We start from the raw sequence: 22,060 nt of genomic DNA on the forward strand, positions 1-22,060 counted from the left end.
ACTCCCGTACAATCATCGAACTTTTAGTTCGTTTTCAGTAAAATTCCTACTGTTACCTCCCGTTAGTTTTTGCTGACATGACAACTAACTCCCGTACATTCTTCTTCTTCTTCAATATTATATTACTTCCTATTCTATGTATAAGTTGTAATTTAGTCTTTGTAATATAATTTAATATTTTAGTTTTTCACTTTTACAAATTTAATCCTAATTTAAATAATAATTAAATTCTATTATTAATTCTTATATTTTATATCGGTTATAGGTTTTGTTCATATATTATTTAATTTAGTTGTTATAAGCTCAATAATTTAATCATATTATCTCTATATTATTAAATTAAGATTAAAATTTAAAAATTTAGAAATATAAGATTAAAATTAATCAAATTAAAATATAAAGATTAAATACAAAATTTAATTATAGTACAGGGACTAATAACAGAGTTTGATCAACTTAAAATTCTTCCTTGGAGAAAGCAATTTCTTCTACCTCGCTCTAAAACTCGCATCCCGACTCGTGTCTTAGCTCAGGTAACCATGGCAGCAGCTGAGCCACCCAGTTCTGTTCGAAAAGGTCAATCATCGTATCCACGCTTTAGAAAGCTAATGAACTAATTTTTTGATTGCTACTCGAATCATCAAAACTCTTTACTTAAGCTTGGAATTTTGAGGTTTTCTATTAATTTTCTTGTCCCCAATTTATTCTATTTTTTTTTTCAATTTGAATGCAGTTGTTGTTCATCTCAGAGCAACCGGGGACGCTCCCATACTAAAGCAAGCCAAATTCAAGGTAGTTATTTGATTTTGCCCCCCTTTTGATTAGTTAATGCCCTCGAGAGGGTCTAGAATTCTTCAATCAACATTCTGGACTTATTCTTTTATGAGGAAAATAAACGACATCTCGATCACATGATGGGATAATTCTCCCGTTAGATTTTTGATAAATTATAATATCTAGTTTGGAGTTTTTATTCAAGGCTTGGCTTGAAGATTATGTAAAGCAATTGCAAACTGATGGGTCATGTTTTGATGGTGCATTGTGTATATCCTTGTAAATAGAAGCTATTTCATTCGGACCGTCGTAAGTGTCAAACACAGATATGTATCCAACACGGGTATGGTTAGATTTTTCTAAGATCTTTGGAGGTGATATCTCCATATCTAAGTGTCGGACACAGGTACTTAATGAAAAATGAGGAGTCCGAGCAACATAGGCCAGAAGCTTGGTTTAGTTTGCGCATAAATAAATTGTACAATTTTCGTTGATATTGCAATTCGAGTTGTGATTCACTTAAAACAATTGCTTAAATTGTGTTCTTGAGTATGCATTTGTGTGTATTCATTCAATATCTTCTAGCATGTAATGGTTTTCACTGAATGAAATGTATCATTGCAGATACCTGGAACTGACAAATTCGCTAAAGTAATTGATTTCCTACGCCGGCAACTGCACCGTGATACATTGGTAATTGATTTATGTCTGTTATATTTTTAGTTTTGTCAGATAAACTTCATTCTGTTGTTTGCATTAGTACTAATTTCTTAGCCCTTGTTTTTGCAGTTTGTGTACGTCAATAGTGCCTTCTCACCGAACCCAGATGAATTGGTGATCGACCTATATAATGTAAGTCATAATACTTAGTTCCTTTCTCTTGTTGATTTTAGTTATGTGAGTTAACTCTTTTGGAGTACTAATAGATTATTTAAACGGGAACTGACTTGCATTGCATATCTCCATTCATTTCTAGATTTTTTTCTCGGAAACACAAACTGTAATAGGAAAGAACAAAGATATTTAGCTCAGAACTTATTCCTTTATGCAAATGTTCATCATCAGAGACAACATGTTTTTCACTTGCACGATGACAATGACAAAAACCAATCAACGGCCTTTACTTTATGGCATTAACTTGGGCATATAGCATATGTTTTTTTCCTGATTTTTTTGTGCCTTAATGTATAGAGATAACTATTGACCTAAACCCAGCAACTGTTTTCCTTTTATCTTACATTGACAATGAGGCCCATAATGGCAGAATCGAATGAGTTTTCACATGAAATGGTCCATTACTTCTGAGACTTCAGTAGATTGGTCTGAGTATTCTGACAGAAAATGTTCATTGTGTTGAAAATAGATTCTCTTACACATCTGTTATATCCACCATTAGACACTTTAGTTTTCATAAGGACCCCTTGAAGATGATGACTTCTTCATGAAAAGAAAATTTTTCTTCACTTTACTGCATGATAACTGAAAAATGGAGTAAATTCTCTCTTAAGAGGATGCTACTCCATCACTTGATTGTCTCTCCTAACAAATTTTCAAACACATATATTGTAACATAGGAATTTTAATTACTTCGTTGGCCTTGTCATTGTTTATCTGTTAATCTAACCCAACCTGCCTTTGCATTTTCAGAATTTCGGTTTTGATGGTAAACTGGTGGTCAATTATGCCTGTTCTATGGCATGGGGCTAAGTCTCAAGATGATGGATCTACTGAGAATCTGAGATAAAACTGTCAATTATGTAAAACCTACACACTTCATTTGTTTCCTTTAAGTTCTCCATTATGCATAGTCCTTTTAGAACCATCCTCTTTAATATTGCCCTTTTTCCTCTTATATATGAAGCAAGGATTCTTTCCTAGCGGGTACTAGCTTCTTACTTCCACACAAGCAAGGTAATATCATGGGCGGTATTCAATATCAACTTGTGATAATTGTTCAATTCGTTATCATTGATTTGTAATTCAAGCCAATGGGCTAACGATAATCACACCCTTTTGTTTGTGTTTTCTTAATTAAAAAGAAATCATAGTTTGAGTTTGAAAAAAGGTTTCAGTTTGTCGACGTTAGGATTCAAATTCTATTTTAGCGATAATGGTTTTGTCGTCGAATATAAATTTCAGTGTTTGTAATACATGAGGACCATTGTAATGTCCATAGCATACAATGATCGGAATGATGGATGTTTTTTTTATAATATAAGGCAGAAGCCTAAAGGGAAATATCTATACTTCTTAAGGGCTATACCGTAGTCAAAGAAGTAAAGTCTTGCAAACTCGAAACATGTTTCCTCCAGGGAAGACGATAAAAGGTAGGTTATCAAAGTGGGTGACAGCAACAAATAGATAATCTTCCACTGGCTCTATACTGTTTGGTTCACAACTTTATCACAACAAAGCAATCCTAGCCACAAATTTCAAGAGCTAAGGTATTGAAACTGACCCATCATTCAAGTGCTTTTTTATTGCTTCCATTATCGAGACCTCAACAATCTGCAGGTGCAAAAGAAATCTAGTGTTGGGAAAGGGACAAATAAATTTGTACAAAATGTGAAAAAAACAAAAACGATGGGTGGGAATTGATTTTTTTTTTTGCCTGAATGAACCCTGGAATTGGATGTAAGATCTAACCAAGACCCGTTGTTGTTGTTCCTTGGTTTCCAATCCCCTAAGAATTGGTGCACTGGTTTTTGAGTTTCTTCATCTTTTTTAGCTTGATTGGCTTAGCTGACTTGATATCAGTGGCCAAAACAAAGCATTGCTGGTGATGCTGCTCTTCTTGTTGCCCAAAGCTTTGAACCGTTGCCAATGGTTGATATGAATCAGGAATAACCCTTACACCCTTTGAAGCTTCGGGGAAGAAGATCTTTCATCAATTCCTTCCCTTGTTCCATGAAGATACCTATTAAATAAAGAACAAGCAACTTTCACTGATATAATACAGAGATGAAAATGTAAAATGGTTTATTCGAACTATTAAAAAAAAAAAGAACCTGTAATCAATTCCAGTTGCAGAATCCAGGAAATGGTGAGATGGAACTGATAAGCCTGATCCAGGAAGTCTTGTGGAAGTGGAAGAATGGGAATAAAGGAAAGGGTCAAAATGGGTGTAGGTTTCAGAAGCCATGGGTGAAAAAGAGAATGAAGTGGTATTAGAGTTGGAAATGGAAAGGTTACTATTGATTGATGGGAAAGATGTTGAAAGGGTTGAGCCTGTTGTTGATGTCGATGATGATGATGAGGCATTAACTTCCACATACTTTCTTGAACGGTTTCTGCCTCTATGCATGTGCCTCTCACAGTACTTGGAATCTGGGTAAGCTTCTTTTGAGCACCTCCATTTCTTCCCATCTGTTCTCCTGCACCTCCCTGGCTCTGGGTCTGGTTTTCTGCCATAACCCACCTGAAAACAATCCCACCCAGCTGCAACCACAACCATACACCATGAGTGCCAAAATCATTATACATGTATGTATGTATGTATGTGTGTGTGTGTGTGTGTATGTATGTATGTATGTATGTATGTATGTATGTATGTATGTATGTATGTATGTATGTATGTATGTATGTATGTATGTATGTATGTATGTATGTATGTATGTATGTATGTATGTATGTATGTATGTATGTATGTATGTATGTGTATGTATGTATGTATGTATGTATGTATGTATGTATGTATGTATGTATGTATGTATGTATGTATGTATGTATGTATGTATGTATGTATGTATGTATGTATGTATGTATGTATGTATGTATGTATGTATGTATGTATGTATGTATGTATGTATGTACGTATGTATTGCAGATACTTACTGTGTTGTTGAGGGAAGAGGTTTGGAGACAAAGAAGAATCAAAGCTTGTTTTGGCAGAGTAAATGAGTTGAGGTGGGATAGGAACTCCTGAGACCATGTACTTGAAGATGAGAGCTTGGTGTTCAAGCTCTTGCCATTGCTTGGGAGTGAAAGGGCACTTGTTTCTGGCACTCATCATCTTTAAAGTAGAACCAAAAACTAACCTCAAAAGTATATATGTATATGTATATATATATATATATATATTCTCTGATGGGAAGTATAAGAACAGCGAAGACCCAATCTAAAGAGCTCTCTGAATGACAGAAAAGAGGGGCTTATTGCTTCTACTTGTGCTGCTGCTTCCTTCTGTTGCTGCTTTTTATTATTATTTCAACCGTGGCTTTATATATGTTAATTACGTAATGTCATGCTAAAATTTTAGTTCATTATTTACTCGTATACAAATTTATATATTGATAGTATATTAGGTATTATTGTTAAGTATTTATTTTTTTAAAAATATAAAAATGAGGCCAAAGTTAACACTCTTGCACGTGTAGAAGGAAGACCATAAGTATCTGTATGTAATGTATTAAGCAAACTATCTGGAGGTGTCTTAAACACAGAGGGTGTCTCATCCAATAATGAATTAACCTTAATTATGCAATCAGTTGTCTCATTAGTTTCTCGTCGAATCAAATGAAAATCAACAAATCAATATTTACTACAAATGTTACAGATGGCTCTCACCAGAGTATACGACTCTTGAAGTCGATGAGAAGACCTTGATTTTGATAAATTCACCTGTGAATTGAAAGATACTAACGCTTAAACTTTTTGAATTCACGTCTTCGCGTATATTAACATGCAAATTGAGTTGGACTCGATCAATAAAACATTAAATAAGAAGTAAAAGATTATTTATATGAATATGAGATCTTTATATAAAGCAAACAAAGGTTATTAATCATTGACAACGTGCGCACACCCTACAGATGCAGTTGCTCGAGAATAACATTCTCTTAAACCATTTGATTTGATAGGTTGATGAAATCATACTTTCTGAATAATAATAAAAATGCGGGTAGTGAATTTCTTGAGCATCATACTGTTCACTGAACTGGAGAAGGATGTGTCGAATACTCTTTTTAAAATAAGATGAAACCGTATGGTGGCAAAGCTAGATGTCAAGGTAGAAGAAAGATCGTCATAAAATACTCACTAATTGGCTAGTCTTTATTTCATCTACATCACCAATCCATCATGTTATCATAGTCAGAGACTTTGACTTCCATAGAAATAGTAAAAACCAGAAGCTAAACTTCTTCATCCAACCCATAAACCAATAACTAATACCATCATATTCATTCGTTCAAAATATAAACCTAAAAAATAACTGTTAGCACCAATCTCAGTGATCTAAAATTATATAGGAAATCGAAAGTTTACATTTTGCTTTAGTTCTTCTCTAGGCCCTTTGCAAACAACTTGTCTTTCGCAGCCAAAAGGATTACGGACAAGAATCTCTAGTTATGGAAGCCAGTTAGCAATGCTACAGTTAATTTAGTTATGGCTTCAACTATAGGGAATGGTACATAAACTGTACCTGAAGCTTTTTTTCGTGATATCTAGATGTCAATCGTGCAGTAACTACAAACTTCAGAACAGTAATCAGCATATTAAGATGCATATATACGCACTGAGCTACGGATTGCCATGCGGCAAACAGGGCACTTTGGCACCAATTCCCTTTCAACTGATATAGCACAATGTTGGCAACAAACCAGGTGCCCACATGGGATAAATGCAGACCTTCTTCTCCTCATCAAGCAAATCACGCACAACTCTCCATCTGGAACGTCACCCGTCTCTTCCTCCAAATCAATCTGAGAGGTGGATTCATCAGCGGCAGCACTGGTTGATTCTTGAATCCGTCTTTGCCTCCTTTCTTTCCATTTATTCAAGTTCCTGAAAGAAATTTATTAACCAAACTATGTTCATCTTTAACCAACAAGGAAAATGTGCATAACTGCACAGTTTTTCAGTCTACAGGTTTTTATAGGAGATAAACCGAATGAACCTTTCAGCAGTATGAGAAAGAAGAAAAAAGATCACTAGACTCGAACAAAATACCTTACAAAAGCATAGCCAAGGATACCGATAGACAGTGAACCAAGGACAATACCACTCCAGAACAGAATTTTTGACTTGAAGGCAAGATCTAACAACATCTGATCTTTAGTCATCTCAGTACTGCAGTTGCAAGCAAAGAAGAGGTTTGTAAGACAAATGTTTGAAGAATGGCATCGACATTAGAATTTAAACTGGGTTATGGCCATTTTCAACTCCTTTTCTTTTGTTCTTGCTAAGCAAATAACAGAATGAAACATGGAACTCGGAAAAAAACAGCAAACTAAATTCCTAGTACTTACAAGTATCGGGAAAGTCCTAATAGAAAAGTGATAATTTTGAGACAAAGCTAGGTTTTCCTAATTCAGTTATAAGCACGCAAGCATGAAATTTCCTAGTCCTATAAGTAAAAAATTAAAAAGCTAATGCTGTCTCCAGACCACTTACAGAAAAAAGGGAAGGTCCTTGCATGACTTAATTTCAGGCACTCCGTTATTTAGACGACATATGCCAACAGCACTGATTTCCTTTCCCAAGGGAAGAATTTTCTCTTCATCTAGCAGACCAACCTTAAAAACAGATATGATCATGAATTTTCATACAGGTGACATGCCTATATAACAAATGATGCAACACTAACTACGATAAGCAACAAATATCTTTAAATTTTAGCTTCAAAGGAAGAAATAAGATCTCAATTTTTCTTAACTCACAGGGTATTCATGACCGAACAAAGCCTGAAGGAATGTATACGGCGAAGCATTGATCGGATGCAATTGATGATAAACTGTAGTGAGAGGCAGAGGATGCTTCGAGCCATCCATGTTCACAATGACAAAATCAGATTGTGGCCATTGACCGCCGTCAATTAAAATGAAAGGAACCTGCAGAACATGAAAACCGAAAACAGAACAAAATTCCAATGCTTGAAAATGATAAACCAAAAAGAAACTCGAACGCAAAGCATAAGATTACTAAAACAATCAAGCATTAAAAGAAAAAATAATCACTTTCTAAAATTAAGGGAAAGTTGGAAGTTTTGAACTTACTGTTCTCATTGAAATCGACTCTTTTTTATTCCATGATCTCCCAATAATAGCACGTAAATCAGAAGTCCATCCAAACAATCCCCTCCATTCATGGTAAATATACTTAAATTTCAAAAAACAAAAAAATCAGAACTTCAATAATCATGTTATAAATATATATAAAAAATAGCACTTTTTGTTTAAGTCCATACAGTTTGCGTTCTTTCGATGATAACAGCTTTATCACCGGACTCCTGAGAGACGAGCGCGTTATTCTTATGTCCCTTCAAGCTCCGTCCATCGGCGGCTGATCTAGCCTCGATGGCGCCGCGAATGACGACAATAGGTTCCTCGGCGAAATCCGACCTGTCCTCTTCGAGGAGCGAACGGAGGTCGGCGACGCGGAAGTACGGTGCGCCGCGGATTTTTCGGAGGGCGGTGGAGGTCGCCTTGAACCGGAAGATTGTACGGAAGGCAGCGTAGGCTAGGGCAGCACCTAAAACGGCGCCGTCAAAAGAGAGAGCGAGTTGTGAGATTAAGGAGGCAACGGCTTGTTCATGCGAGGACATATTCGTAATTGTTTACTTTTTACTTCTCTTCTACATCGGAAGTCACTTAATCGACGTTTGAACGGAAAAAACCGACAACGGCGGGAGAGAGACTGATCGAGCGCACGAGAAAAGACAGAGAGAGAGAGAGAGGAAGTTATTTTTTTTAGAATAAGTTCGTCAATTCGAAAATGTCGATAAATGTTAAGGGGTTTTTTCTTTAGGGTAAACTACCCAAATGTCATTAAATTGTAGGTTTAATATTAATTATATTATTAAATTAAAAAATATATAATTAGGGTTAATTATTCCTATCATATATGAACTAGACTCGATTATCAGTTTCATACATAATGTTTAAAATTTTTTGATTTTATACATGATATTTTTTGCCGTTAACGGATTCACCTACTTCTGTCACGAAAAGTGACGTGGACCCTACGATAACGACAAGTGGCACATTGAAAATATGTTTTTTATTTTTAGATAAATTACACCATTCATCACTCAATTATCTTTTCACTCTTATTTTAGTCACTAAAGTTTATTTTTTTTAATTTAATTAAATATATATAAGATTTCAGTAAACCATCATGGCTCAACAACCTTCTCCGTGGCGGGGTGATTATGGATGTCGTCAACGCCGAATAGGCTCGAATCGTCGAAGAAGCCGAAACTTGAATCGTCATGGCTCTTGACCGAGTCCCCTTCGATATCCGAGCTCAAGGCAACGTGGCGTGGATGAGTGACCCATAACTCGTCAAGGAAATCAAGCAGGCTGTGACTATCCCTATCAGGCTAAAGCTCATATCAGTAATTTCGTCGAGGCCCACATCCTCGAAGCCATTGGCATCGATTATGTGGACTAGGGATAGGTTCTCACTCTTGCCGACGAAGAAACCACATTAACAAACATAATTTCCATATTCCTTTCGTGCCAGAATTTGGGGGAAGCGCTTTGGAGAATCAGAGAATGAGCTGCTATGATTCGGACCAAAGGTGAAACTGGAATCGAGAATCATCAAAGTCGTTAGGTACATCAGATTCGTGATGGGTAATATCAGAGTTCTTAGGAACATGGATGAAGATGAAGTTTTCACCTTCGCTAAGAAAATCTGGTCTCCCTACGATTTGGTTATGCAGACGAAGTAGCTTGGGAGGTTGCCGGTGGTGCAGTTCGCCGCAGGCAGAGTGGCGACGTCGGCTGACGCGAAATTGATGATGCAGTTGGGATGTGATGGAGTGTTTGCGGGCTCTGCATGAATATTAACTTTGAAATGTACCAATTCCTTATGATTATTATATTTGGGGTTGAAGGAAAATGATGTGAAGAAGCTTAAGTTGCTAAACCCATTTGGGGAATTTTTAAGAAGTTTATTGGTTTGTGATTTGGGGTTTGAGTACAAGATTTAAGGACTTTAATTAATTTATTTTTATTTTAATTTTATGTAATAACAATATTAATAAAATAATATTAATAGATGCCACATCATAAAAAATATTAATAAAATAAATTTCAGTTATTAAAATAAGAATAATTCTATAGTTTAATAATTAAATTAAAAAAATTAAACTTTAGTGACTAAAATAAGAGTGAGAAGATAGTTGAATGATGTAATTTACCTAAAAAATAAAAACATGTTTTTTAAGTGTTACATGTCATTTTATTAGTAGTAGTAGGGTTCCACGTCACTTTCTGTGACGGAAGTGGGTGAATTTATTAACGGCAAAAAAATTATGTATAAAATCGAGAATTTTTAAACATTATGTATGAAACTGAGAATCATGTATAGTTCTTGTGTGAATGGGGCAATTAACCCATATAATTAAAAGTGAGCATTCGATCAAAGCAAGTTAAATTTTTTTGAGTTATTCGAGTTGATGAGTTCAATTTAAAATTGTAAAAAATGATTATCGAGTCGATTCGAGTTGAATTATTCAAATTTCTATTTAAATTTATTTTTAAATAATTATAATATTAAGATACTATTTAATTTCAATCTAAACGGTTTTCTATGACATATATATATATCTTCATATTTTTCATATGTAATATACATATATCGTGAGAGTTTAGGGAAACGACTCAAACTTTAAAAATAATCAACTAATTACTAAAAAAAATTAAATTATTCAAGTTCCATTTTACAATTCGACTCAAATTTAAAATTTTTAAAGTCGAATCGAGTTTACAAAATTATGAGTCAATCCAAGACGAAACGAGTCAAATTTTTTAATTTTTTTTACGAATCAAATTTTACTCACCCTAAATATTATTACAATATTAATTTTTATTTTTGAAACAATGAAAGTGGTGGACTATTAAAATTTAAATAATGTGATGCTATATACATATCCTTTTATCATGCACTCTTAATTTTTAACTTGTATCGGTCACTCATCTAATATTTAATTTCTGTTTGGATCATCAATTGTTAATTTTTTAATAGTGTATGATTAAAACAAATAATTAAAAAAAATAAGAATTAAATAACTAAAACAAAAACTAATTGATATGTGGGTGACTAAATAGTTATGCCCTATAAATAATTGCTAACTATGCTTAAGACACGACCCGAACAAGTCCTCGCCTCTGCATCTTCAACTCGATTCGATTTCGAAGTTTTCAAGGTTTTCGAATTTCTCCCCCTCGATCTTCATCTCACCCTCTGCCGCGGGAAGCTCCTAAAATCTCTGCTATAGTCAATCTCTTTGCAAAGGTAAGTTCGAGCATCCTTTCTCCACGTAGGGTTTCGTTTTCTTTAATTTTGAATATGTTTTCTTCTTTGTTTCTTTGAAAGATGAGAAATTAGGCTTCATAGATTGGGAACCAAATCATCAATTTATTTGTGATGTTAACTTTAAGGGTAAAGCCAAAGGCAATGGAAGGAGAAGAGGATTTGCCTAGGGATGCTAAGATTGTCAAGTCTCTGCTTAAATCAATGGGCGTTGAGGAGTATGAACCTCGCGTTATCCATCAGTTTCTTGAGCTATGGTATCGCTATGTCGTGGATGTATTGACGGATGCGCAGGTTTACTCCGAGCATGCCGGGAAGCAAACCATTGATTGCGATGATGTCAATCTTGCTATTCAATCTAAAGTCAATTTCAGCTTCTCACAGCCTCCACCCAGAGAGGTTGTTTTGCTTGAAAACTTTGTTTTTCCTTACTTGACATTTAACTAAATTTTTGTTATCGTATATCTTGTTATCGCTTGCTGGGTCGCAATGTGAGAGCTTGTTGTCCTCTGTCGGATTCACAGCTCTGTCGAGGTTTTGTGACCCGAAGAGTCAAACCTGTGGTGGCACACCTTAGTGGGGGTAAAACCTTGAGAGAGTACCCGAGGACAATTCAGATTACACTCTCATGGTATGGTCTTATCGTTGGGCCAAGTTTTGACAAGAAAGATGTTTTTCTATGTCACAACTTGAGTTAGCTTGTTGAGTCTTGTCATGAGTGCATAATTTGGAATGCCTTCTTTGAGTATCTGTAAGTCCTCAAGGTTTTGCCCGGCCTGAAGTTGCACTGTGTTGAGTATCATGAACACATAATATTATTGTTCTCTTGGGGCATCCACACCAAGGATTTGCCAGCCAGAGGCGTATCTCCTTTGGTTCAAATTCAGAGTTGGGGATATCCTGAATTCGATTTCGAAGAGACATACCTTCAGCTGACAAAATCAATCTGTGGCGTCTAAAAAAAATAACATTATCGACCTGTGCTCATGATGTTAGTTCTATGCAACCCGGGGATTTTCTTTTGTGCGCCTGCTAAAATAACATAATTCTTGTGTTTCTGTTCCTTCCCCCGTTTTTTTAACCAATCATTTCATGTTCTTTCTTTGTTTCAATGGCAGTTGATATCATGTTTTTGAATGAAGCTATATATGAATAAAGATCTTGAAAATGGTTTTATACATTTTATGTTGTTAGGTGCTTTTGGAGTTAGCAAGAAAAAGGAACAAAGTTCCATTGCCAAAGGCAATACCGGGGCCTGGAATTCCCCTACCACCTGAGCAGGATACATTGATATGCACAAACTACCAATTTGCTATCCCTAAGAAGCAACCGGCTCAAGCAATGGAAGAGACTGAAGATGATGAAGTAAGTGCTGAACCTAATTCGTCGCAAGAGCAGAAGACCGATGTGCCACACCCAACATCTCAAAAGAGTATCGTTTCCTCTCAATAAGCGCTCCAAGTGAGGATACGTTTTTGTAAGATGTTTCAACTGTCCATCTATATAGTATAGGATAATATTTGCTTTAAGTTTCATCATATGTTCATCAAAGAGAAGGTTGATGTTTCATCTGTTATCATGATGGAATGGAATGTATCTTTGTAATCTGATTCTAATATTAGTGTTAGTGTTGCAATTTGTGCACTATTTTCCTGTATGCTTGTGAACTATGTGCGATTGAACTGTCAAAAGACATGATGCACAAAATCAATGGAATTAATGGAGGAAACGACAAAGAAATCAATCGTTTAATTCATTGTTGAATCCAGTTAGTTTCATAGGAATGGAACCATATAGCTTTGTTCTGTACAAATACTTTTCATTTTCACACTCGGATAAGCATTTGCTCCCCCCCTCCCCACCTTTGGATTTAGCATAAAGAAAGAATTGAAGAGGGTCAACTTCTTGAGGCAACCATAGTACTAGCGGAACTTCCGGAACTGGAAACAGGGAGACCTCGGTTATACATGCGCTGTATCTCTTCCCTGTACTCTGTCAACGACTTGTCAGGTATGGATGGTGTTAGTTCCACAACATCACCCATCTCCAGCCTGCATGTAGCATCGCTCACTGGCTCATGGTTCAGCCTTGGCCTCAATTCTTCCTTCACAGGAAACCCATATGGTGATGATCTCGAGCTTCCTCTCCCATCTCTTTCCAGCAAATCCATCATAGTAGAGTTTGCCGGAAACTCTTGCACTGACATCTGTAACATTCATAGCAACCATTAATATTCAGACCAAATTTCCATTCTCCATTAATCAATCTTTCAACAAGTAAAACGAATCACTCCCAAAGCATAGCATATAGGTTTACTTCACAGATGCCTTCCATGTCAATGGAAAGATGGCATTCAAGTATGTGGGCTGCAATGACCATGCCAACGTCAAAAAAACGAAGTGCAATTTAGGAAACATACCTTATCATTTTCAATCATGATAACAAAGACGGGCCCATCCTGGCTGAAGTGAGGCATATAAGAGAATGGGCAATCATCTGAATGAGTAGGGAAGGTGCAGGGTGGCTTGACAGAATCAGTGTAGCTGATTGAACATTGGTCCTTGCTCATTGTTTCACAGTGCCAAGTCACAACCCATCGAGCCCACTCAATCATCTGAAGTACAAATGAAGAGTACTTACAGTCACCTTCCTTGTATCTCCAATGAGCTGCAAAGCCGAACTCAGCTTGCAAATGCATCTCCTTTGTTCGAATTTGAACTTCAAGTGGAATTGCAACTTCACTCATCACCACCGTGTGCAAGGACTGATACCTGCAAATTAGAAGGTAATTTTGCATTTTTTATGGATTCCATCTAAAAGAACAAACTGAAACTTGTTAAGCTATAACATACCCGTTAAATTTAGGGTGGCCTATATAGTCCTTTAGCTTTCCGGGTACTTCAGACCATAACTGGTGAACTACTCTCAAAGCCTCATAACAGTCTCCCTCGTTTTCAACAATGATTCGGAGTCCATGAATATCATGGATTTCATCCATTGTCAACTTTTTCCTGCAAAGAACAATATAATTACTGTTAACAATGGCCTACTCCTTCACCCTTTGATTATTCAATTGTTGACAAATTTAAGAAAAGATTTTATCGAAAGATGTGCCTACTATGAGAAAATATTAGATTTTCAACTAGTTAGACATGTAGACAACAGCGCGTGTGTGCATGCGCCTGTGCAAATGCAGTGTGAATATCTCTCAATTAAAGTCATGCATAGGAGTGAATGTGCATGTAAAAGAATCTCTCCATGGTCCTCTGCCTGCCATGGGTGCATGTGTGTGTGTGTATGAAAAAGAAAGAGAAAGAGAGGGAGAGAGAGAGAGAGAGAGAGAATGAGAGACAGAAATAGCATACTTCAACATCTTTGAATAAATGCTACATAAGCTTTTATGTCGTCCAGAGAGAACATGGTAAGAAATTTCTTTATCCTTCAACGCGCTCTCGAGTTTCTCTATAGCAAAAGTGATCATTGCCTCATCAAAGGAATCCACAAGCCTAGATGACAGTTCTTTGTGCTGTTCTGGATTTAGATGCTTGAAACATAGATTCTCCAATTGCTCCTTCCAGCTAGAGATTCCAAACCGATTGGCCAACGGTGCAAATATTTCCAAAGTCTCCTTAGCAAACCTCTGTTGCTTGAGAGGAGGCAAAGCATCTAGTGTTACTATGTTATGCAACCGATCTGCCAATTTGATAAGCACTGCTCTTGCATCTGCCATGGCAAGGAACATGGTGTGAAGGCGATCTGCTTCAACAGTTTTGCTTGCTGTATTATTTTCTCGTGCTAGCTTGCTCAGATGGCTAAGTTTAGAGACCTACATGGATGGCATGATAATACCATGATCAGAATCTCGCGATCTCACATATCCATTCAAAAGAATATTGATTTCTATAATTCGATAAAGGATATTAAAACAAAGTGGCGGCAATGAATTTGCTTCCTATAATGCTATAAATTGTCATCTGCAACCATAATAAAGCTACAGCTATTCGCCAGATTCAAAATAAGTAATAGACCAGTGAATATCATTCGCATATTCGGTCCTAAAATATGACATCACAACTGGTCTTTCATACTTGCACCATATTGCTAATTGAATACACCAGAATTTCAAATGCAACACAAGCTAATCCCATCAGTAAAACAATTTGGATTAGTAAGAACATCAATACATCAACCAATACAGTATACAAGCGAAATTCATATCTCTTACCCCTTCAACTAAATCAGCAACCCCAGCATCAAATTTCCCTAAAATGTAATCATAGCTCAAGAATGCATCATCGAGGGTGTCGTGTAAAAGCCCTGATGCAACCACTGTGGAGTTAGCACCAATGGATGCCAACAACACTGCTGTTTCTACACAATGTTGCAAATAAGGATGCCCGCTCGCACGCATCTACAGACACATAACATTATTATTTTTTTGATAGAAACAGACAAAGAACATTATAGAACCCTTATAAACATGGAGAGACCAGCAGAACATCAATAACAAAACATTATTATTATTGAATAGATAAATAACAAAACATTAATTTCTTTGTTTATACCTGTCCTCTATGCGCCTGCTCGGCTTCGTAAAATGCTTTGATTACAATATCATCGGAAAAGATTTTATGCCTCATTTGTGCACCTAAAAGCAATTCCTTAACATAGGGATCTGAATTTACTTCCTCCATGAAATAATCCTCCATAGTGAACGGCAATTCATCGACACAACTGCCACTTTGCACCTCGGAACTCGGGGAATCATAATGAACACAAGATCCCAATGCACCCCTAATGAATCCATTGAACAGACGATTTGTCCCGACACGAAACGAGCCCTGAAAATTCACATCCCCTCCCTTTTCGCGAACAATTCGTATAGCAGGGCTGCTGCTACTACACGAAACCGGGCCCTGAAACACTGAAACCGGACTCTGGTTGGCTTTCAAAGAAGAACCACTTAATTTAGTCGATGAGTAACAAAATGAACTGTTTAATTCCTTCAAATCTTCCCCTCTATAGGACCCTAAATCCTCTCCCCCACTACTGGAAAAGATTGATTTTGCCGTGGATGAGGAGAAGAGGCTCGATAGGCCACCGGCAGCAGGTCTCTGGGAAGAACCGGAAGCTGTCGTTGAGGAAGTCGATGAAGATTTCGAATTCAAATCCAGATCGTAAGAAGCGTGAGAATTCATGTTGATCTGTATAGGCGCCGAGCACACGCTGCTCGGCGTGCTCCTCGGTGGACTAGCGTAAAGAGCTATTGTCGAAACAGCCATAGTTTGCGAACAACCAAGATAAATCCCCCAAAAGAAATGGTTTTATGGTTTTAAAACTACTTAAAAGTCAAAACCCAGAATTTCCCCCAAAGAAAAACCTGTTTTTCTCAGGATCCAAACAAATTTTCCCACAAAGGAAAACCCCAAAGCCAATGAATTTCTTAAAGGAGACCCAATTGAAACCTTAAGAGTAAGAACTAAAAAAGTAAAAGAAACCTCTTCGATTCTAAACGTATATTTATACTGTCATACATATGAATATATACAAACAAGCATAAAAGAAAAAACAAAGAATCAAAAGGAAAGAAATTGTTTTGAAGAGAAGATTGAGGTACAGTATTTACAAATATATAAGCAAATTTTCCACTTGTAAGTCGAAATATTAAAGGAAAGAAGAGGGAGTCAACAAAGATGCTGGATTTTTTAAATGAAATCTTCACATTGAAAGAGAGGGCTCAGCTTTCCTTTCTTCTTCTTTGATTTTTTAAATTACGAATGTACCCTTGCTGATTAACCGAATTAACTGAATTATGACAATTTCCAACGTTGTGGATAATCTCGATTTTTGGTTAATTAAATACTTAATGATCTGCTGTCGTTGTGACTTAATTTTGAAGGAGATAAAATTTGGTAATATCATACTTGAATTTGAAATTTAGTCTTTGTAATTTATTTTTACGTAATTCGGTCTCTACTTTTGTAATTAGTTAGCTAATCCAAATAGTTCATGTCATCTTTTCAAATTAAAATATTGAGATTATGGGTTGATTATATGATAGATTCGAGTCAAATCAATTTTACAAGTAAAATTTTATCATTCATACTTTATTTTTAAAGAGTTTGAGTGTATGAGATTTGATTCGAGTCGAACCAAATATATTTACTTAAATTTTTTGTTTTTTTAATATAATTTTATAATATTATGATATCGATAGATTTTAATTTAGACGCTTTTTTCTAATCATATATAGTATATGTATTCTTCATATTCTTTTTTTACAAATGTAAGAAAAAATTATAATGTTATTTAATATGTCAAATATCTATTAAAAATATATTCTATATTTATAATGTTATTTTTTTATTAATATAAGGTAAGTAAAAGATAGTATCTGTTCAAAGATAATTCTCAACCATTTGACATTGATGATGTATGTTCAAAGGTAAGTACAAGATAATATATGTTCAAAGATATCTCTGACACTTATGATGTTCGAAGTTGGGACTTCAAGAAATAATAATTATAATGTTATTTTTAAAATAATAGATTTTATAGAGAAAATATTGAAGAAAGCATAAAAGAGTTAAAGAATTTATGGTTAGAAAAAATTTATAAATAATTAAACGCGATGATCAAATTAAATAAAACATAAAATTAAATATTAAAAAATAGGAAATTCATTATTAAAATAAAAGAAACTAACATTAACATGTAATATACAATGGTTAAAAAACATAAAAGATAAATTATAATAAACTTATAATAAAAGATAAACTAAGTAATAAGAATATTAGTCACCATGCAAACCACAAAATAATTAAATTATATAGTAAAAGATCAAAATGGTGTATTAACAAAAAAATAATAATTTAGTGAAATGATATAATAGATCTATTAAATAAAGTTATGAAGTTCAAATCATGACATTATAAATTGAATAAATTAGATAAAGAATAAATATAACAAATTAAAGTCATCGATAACTATAATCAGTTTTGAAAATGTCAACAATTAACAATGGCTTTTAGCCTTCTTTTTCATGCAGGATACGATGACTTTGCTTCTGATTATGATAAATTTTATTTTAAATCCCTAAAGTAATTTTTCATTATTCAAATTAATTTAAATTTATCACAAAGATACTATAAGAAAAATTTGTTTTTTAAACTCTACAAAAATACAATTAATTTGAACACACTTTTCACATAAAAATATTTATTAACAGAAATGTCATGTAAGAAACATTGACAGAACATATTTTTTTAAATAATTTTAAGAATATAATATTTTTATAAATAATATTAAAAATGATATATAGGAGTAAATGAACCTAAAATAATAATCCATTGAAATTAGCGTTCTTTTTTTTTTTGACAAAATTATTGAAAGTAATGTTATTTTTATAAATTTCCACACTGGCATGGTTGCATACCATCTAGAAGATATAACTAAATTACTTAATATGTCATTCTCTAAATAGCATAAATCACATTGATCATGCTCCCTTTTACTTCAAGGCAACGTTTTTTTCCTTGATGTAAATATATAAATATATCAAATATAAGAATTCTATTTATTTAAAAAATAATTTAAATTATTTGTTAATTTTTAATGTGTTTCATGTTATTGATATATATATATATATATATATATATATATGATGAAAGAAATGAGATTGTGATTATTTTTTACGATTTATCATTCTTAGTTTAGATGGAGAGTTGTAGTCGGTGCATCGGTGAAGAAGAGACAACCATAAAAAAATGATTGAAGAAAAGTAAGAGAGAGAGGAAGAGTCCCTTTTCCATTTGTATACAGTGACTTGTATATACGAATGTTTAAGATACAACATTTTATTTTAAAAACCAAGGAAAGAAGTAGTTGGAAATATTAAAGAGAATCTTAATATTTTCGGTTGATATGTAACCAGAAATGTTTAAAAATTAACATTTAAGGTTGCGCAAATGTTAAAAAAATTAAAATTTTAAGTTGATTCTAAAAAAATGTTAAAGAAATTAAGATTTTTATTGTATTTTTCATTAACTTTAAATTAAATTGTCGTGCGATAAAACTACCTTTTATATAAATTGTCGGTGTCAAACTTAATGACTATTTATAATTTGACAAGACAAATAGATTTGACTGCCAGTAGATTACATATATTTGTCATTGATTATATTAAGGGATCGTAATTAATAAAAAAAATATAATACTTTAGAGATTTTGAAGAATTCTGAAAACTTCAAAGAACATCTAAGGGTATAAAATTTGGAAAGAATAACTATAAAGGTATGAAAAATAGTTAAGAAATAATAATCATGAAATAAATTGAGATAGGAGGATCACGATTACTTTTATAGTATCCATTCTGGTTAGTTAATTAATAAATCAAATACATATATTTATATAAAATACTAATCATCATAAACTATATTTAATAAATTTATAAATTAAATTAATATTTTGCTTTTTTCGCTTAAGAAAAATCATTTTGTAATCGTTCTCATTTTATGGGAAGTATAGGCATGATAAGAAAGAAGGGCAAAACGGGAAATCGACGTAAAGTAGTCGTGATAATTCTCTAGATGTTCAGAGAAGCTCTAGAAAACGCTCAAGTTCACGATAAAGACTTGGAACTTCCCCGATATTCTTTTTGCCTTCCCATTTTCTTTGCGAATTGTTTTTTGTGTCAAAAACACAGGCTCTTGACACTTCGCTGGCGGCACGTGGCGCTTCAGCAGCCTCCGCCATATAGTCAGCGTAGATTGCGACTACGTGTTAATTAAGCAGAATGCGGATTCGGTGGTCTATTGGCTTTCAGACGGGGGACCGGTCACCGTCGTGGTTGTCTTCCTCTGGTCACGTGGTGTAATCTGTGTCGATTCAGCTCCGCTAATTTAATGTCTTCCTTCCAAGGTCTGGATCTTGTGTAAGCGGTGATAGGAATCATGGACTGCTGATTTGTTTTGTCGTTTGATCTTTTTGTTATTGTTGAAAATTCAAGTTGTACTTAAAGTCAAAACTGTTTCTTTCACAATATATATCTAAGGTCAAATTCTTGTATATAAATGGAATCACTATAACGTATGTCTGCTAAATGGAACGTAGTATACGATGCATTAATGATTCCAAATATTATTATCAATTATGTTACTTCATGTGTTTGTAATTTCAGGTATATTATTATTTATCTTATATATGAGTGATTTTAAAATTAGACCAATAATACAGGCAGAATAATTAATTAATAGAACATGACACTTTTAAATTTATTTTGAGATTTAAGTCACTTGTTACCGTATTCCTAGAATATAAAATATATTAAAAAATAGAACTCGTTATATGATATGTAACAAAATTATATGAAACTTGTCACGCTTCTATGTCGAGTTCTAATTTTTTAATATATTTTATGAAACTCATCACGTTCACGTGCACCGTAACAAATAACTTAGATCTCAAAATAATTCTCAACCACGATTGGTTCTTCAAAAGTTATTCCCGCTGTATTATTTTTTTAGTTTTGCCTTGTTAAGTTTATGTTTTTTTTAATAAAAACCACTAATCTGATTTAAAAACACAAATATTTAAAATTATAATAAAAGTTTAAAAACTCAAAAAGTTTACATATTATAAATCACTAAGTTTATGATGAATAAGAAGCGTTTACATTCAGATATTCGTATATTTGAGTACTCGAAGTGTTATATGTCCGAATATTTTTAAATACCAAATTCTCAGTCCATGTTCCAGCCCCATAACAGTCATGTACCTGCAAAATTCGACAAACAACTAATTTAAATGACAGAATATCCTATTCCAACGAATAGAGTTATTGATCGAGGTCTGAGAGGCTTTCGCAAGCTTCGGAACAAACTTTTAGTCACATGGCTACTTAAACACCTATAACGATAAGACAAAATCATCACCAGAAGAGTTTGGGTGAAATTACCTTAATACAATAAATTATTACTTAAGTTAATGCGTAAAACTTTAAAATATATTAAATCAAAATTGTAAATCTATTTATACATTTAATTTTAAAATACAAAAATAAAAGAATTTTGAATTTTGTATAATTATTTTTACTTTAATAATTATAGAATAAAACTAATAATTCTAAATTAAAATTACACACAATAAAATCTAAACTAATAATTATATTAACAATTCTTACTCAGAGGGGGGAGAATAGGAATTTTTTATTATAATGAATATTAAACCCACAATCAAAGAGAGAAGAGGGAGTCAACTAATAACTTTTAGTCACACACTCTAGAAATTATTGATAATTCATATAGGGTTGGATCCAATTAACATCCTAGTTTTACACTTTTTTTTTTTTGGATAGTTGGATGGAAAAAAATCAAATGTTGATTAACAGTAAGAAATGATAATATATTTATTGAAAAAAATAAGGGAATAATATTTATGTGTATCTATATTTTTGTTTCGAATCATTCAATTTTTATTTTTAAATTAAAATTGATAGAAAAAATTGACTTATATATATTAATTTTTATTATTCATATATTTAATATATTATACCTAATATAAATTTATCATTTTAAAAATAAAATTAGGTACTTGCCCCTTGAAAATTGGTAAAATGTTATATTCGGTCCTTAAAATTAAAACTGAATTTAAGCCTTTTATGCTTTATAAGAAATAGAAACTTGTTTTCTTTTTCATTTTAAAAGTTAATAATTTCATTAAAACCTGTTAAAGATGATTATTAAATATTGTGTATTTATATTATTTTGATGTTATTTTATATATATATATAGATATAATTGTATTATTTTATGTGTGTTTAAATTATTATAATTTTATATGATAATTGTAGTTTATCATACTGATTCAATTTTAAACTCTTTTTTTTTATTTTTATCTAATATAATTATAAAAATTCAATTAACATTATAATAAAAAAATAATTATATTATTTAAAAATATTACATTAACTGAAATTATGTTAACACGGTTTGATTAAACTTATAAACAAAACCTAATCATATAATTT

The 22,060-nt window shown here is 33.4% G+C and overlaps 4 protein-coding genes and 2 pseudogenes across 9 annotated transcripts; 3 read left to right on the forward strand and 3 right to left on the reverse strand.

Moving 5' to 3' along the window:
- The first annotated feature begins 455 nt into the window (after window positions 1-455).
- On the forward strand, window positions 456-3,291 carry LOC120191695 (ubiquitin-like protein ATG12). 4 transcript variants are annotated; one of them, XR_005522718.1, is made up of 6 exons: window positions 456-576; window positions 734-792; window positions 1,399-1,467; window positions 1,564-1,626; window positions 2,422-2,531; window positions 3,087-3,291. XR_005522718.1 is itself a non-coding variant. In XM_039194612.1 (5 exons), the coding sequence occupies exons 1-5, from the start codon at window positions 540-542 to the stop codon at window positions 2,479-2,481; spliced, it is 288 nt and encodes a 95-aa protein (XP_039050543.1). In that variant the 5' UTR covers window positions 456-539; the 3' UTR covers window positions 2,482-2,628. The 4 variants fall into 4 exon arrangements, 1 of the variants encoding a protein (XP_039050543.1); XR_005522720.1 differs by lacking the exon at window positions 3,087-3,291 and adding an exon at window positions 2,636-2,935; XR_005522719.1 differs by lacking the exon at window positions 3,087-3,291 and adding an exon at window positions 2,656-2,935.
- On the reverse strand, window positions 3,214-4,902 carry LOC120191620 (annotated as a pseudogene).
- Window positions 4,903-6,126: 1,224 nt separating this feature from the next.
- LOC120191713 (E3 ubiquitin-protein ligase SPL2-like) lies at window positions 6,127-8,470 on the reverse strand. The gene is made up of 6 exons (XM_039194634.1): window positions 7,961-8,470; window positions 7,770-7,871; window positions 7,434-7,604; window positions 7,168-7,289; window positions 6,724-6,843; window positions 6,127-6,558 (listed from the first exon to the last, which is right to left on the reverse strand). The coding sequence occupies exons 1-6, from the start codon at window positions 8,315-8,317 to the stop codon at window positions 6,270-6,272; spliced, it is 1,161 nt and encodes a 386-aa protein (XP_039050565.1). The 5' UTR covers window positions 8,318-8,470; the 3' UTR covers window positions 6,127-6,269.
- A 513-nt stretch (window positions 8,471-8,983) lies between these two features.
- LOC120191630 lies at window positions 8,984-9,559 on the forward strand (annotated as a pseudogene).
- A 1,318-nt stretch (window positions 9,560-10,877) lies between these two features.
- Window positions 10,878-12,774, forward strand: LOC120191737 (transcription initiation factor TFIID subunit 9-like). Of its 2 annotated transcripts, none has more exons than XM_039194667.1 (3): window positions 10,878-11,016; window positions 11,163-11,433; window positions 12,229-12,774. In XM_039194667.1, exons 2-3 carry the CDS (start codon window positions 11,179-11,181, stop codon window positions 12,484-12,486), a joined length of 513 nt encoding a protein of 170 aa, XP_039050598.1. In that variant the 5' UTR covers window positions 10,878-11,016; window positions 11,163-11,178; the 3' UTR covers window positions 12,487-12,774. The 2 variants fall into 2 exon arrangements, with proteins under 2 accessions (XP_039050598.1, XP_039050590.1); XM_039194659.1 differs by having other exon boundaries at window positions 10,879-11,016; window positions 11,098-11,433.
- Window positions 12,775-12,903: 129 nt separating this feature from the next.
- On the reverse strand, window positions 12,904-16,692 carry LOC120191722 (probable GTP diphosphokinase RSH2, chloroplastic). 2 transcript variants are annotated; one of them, XM_039194649.1, is made up of 7 exons: window positions 15,600-16,692; window positions 15,260-15,445; window positions 14,400-14,860; window positions 13,887-14,045; window positions 13,450-13,805; window positions 13,379-13,410; window positions 13,223-13,343 (listed from the first exon to the last, which is right to left on the reverse strand). In XM_039194649.1, exons 1-6 carry the CDS (start codon window positions 16,314-16,316, stop codon window positions 13,388-13,390), a joined length of 1,902 nt encoding a protein of 633 aa, XP_039050580.1. In that variant the 5' UTR covers window positions 16,317-16,692; the 3' UTR covers window positions 13,223-13,343; window positions 13,379-13,387. The 2 variants fall into 2 exon arrangements, with proteins under 2 accessions (XP_039050573.1, XP_039050580.1); XM_039194642.1 differs by lacking the exon at window positions 13,379-13,410 and having other exon boundaries at window positions 12,904-13,240; window positions 13,454-13,805; window positions 15,600-16,684.
- Window positions 16,693-22,060: the final 5,368 nt, after the last annotated feature.

The sequence above is a fragment of the Hibiscus syriacus genome, unplaced genomic scaffold, assembly GCF_006381635.1.
Source record: "Hibiscus syriacus cultivar Baekdansim isolate YM2019G1 unplaced genomic scaffold, ASM638163v2 tig00004159_pilon, whole genome shotgun sequence".
Lineage (NCBI taxonomy): Eukaryota > Viridiplantae > Streptophyta > Magnoliopsida > Malvales > Malvaceae > Hibiscus > Hibiscus syriacus.

What these genes read in the sequence shown, in the direction of transcription:
- LOC120191737 (XM_039194659.1), top strand. Translation starts at nt 11,149, where the DNA reads ATGTTAACTTTAAGGGTAAAGCCAAAGGCAATGGAAGGAGAAGAGGAT. An exon ending in CACAGCCTCCACCCAGAGAG is followed by an intron (nt 11,434 to 12,228) that starts GTTGTTTTGCTT and finishes TTATGTTGTTAG; the next exon opens with GTGCTTTTGGAGTTAGCAAG.
- LOC120191713 (XM_039194634.1), bottom strand. Translation starts at nt 8,317, where the DNA reads ATGTCCTCGCATGAACAAGCCGTTGCCTCCTTAATCTCACAACTCGCT. An exon ending in TGTTCGGTCATGAATACCCT is followed by an intron (nt 7,290 to 7,433) that starts GTGAGTTAAGAA and finishes TCTGTTTTTAAG; the next exon opens with GTTGGTCTGCTAGATGAAGA. An exon ending in AAGGACCTTCCCTTTTTTCT is followed by an intron (nt 6,844 to 7,167) that starts GTAAGTGGTCTG and finishes TTGCAACTGCAG; the next exon opens with TACTGAGATGACTAAAGATC.
- LOC120191695 (XM_039194612.1), top strand. Translation starts at nt 540, where the DNA reads ATGGCAGCAGCTGAGCCACCCAGTTCTGTTCGAAAAG. An exon ending in ACCCAGTTCTGTTCGAAAAG is followed by an intron (nt 577 to 733) that starts GTCAATCATCGT and finishes ATTTGAATGCAG; the next exon opens with TTGTTGTTCATCTCAGAGCA. An exon ending in TGGTGATCGACCTATATAAT is followed by an intron (nt 1,627 to 2,421) that starts GTAAGTCATAAT and finishes TTGCATTTTCAG; the next exon opens with AATTTCGGTTTTGATGGTAA.
- LOC120191722 (XM_039194642.1), bottom strand. Translation starts at nt 16,316, where the DNA reads ATGGCTGTTTCGACAATAGCTCTTTACGCTAGTCCACCGAGGAGCACG. An exon ending in AGCAGGCGCATAGAGGACAG is followed by an intron (nt 15,446 to 15,599) that starts GTATAAACAAAG and finishes ATGTGTCTGTAG; the next exon opens with ATGCGTGCGAGCGGGCATCC. An exon ending in GGCCACCCTAAATTTAACGG is followed by an intron (nt 13,806 to 13,886) that starts GTATGTTATAGC and finishes TCTAATTTGCAG; the next exon opens with GTATCAGTCCTTGCACACGG.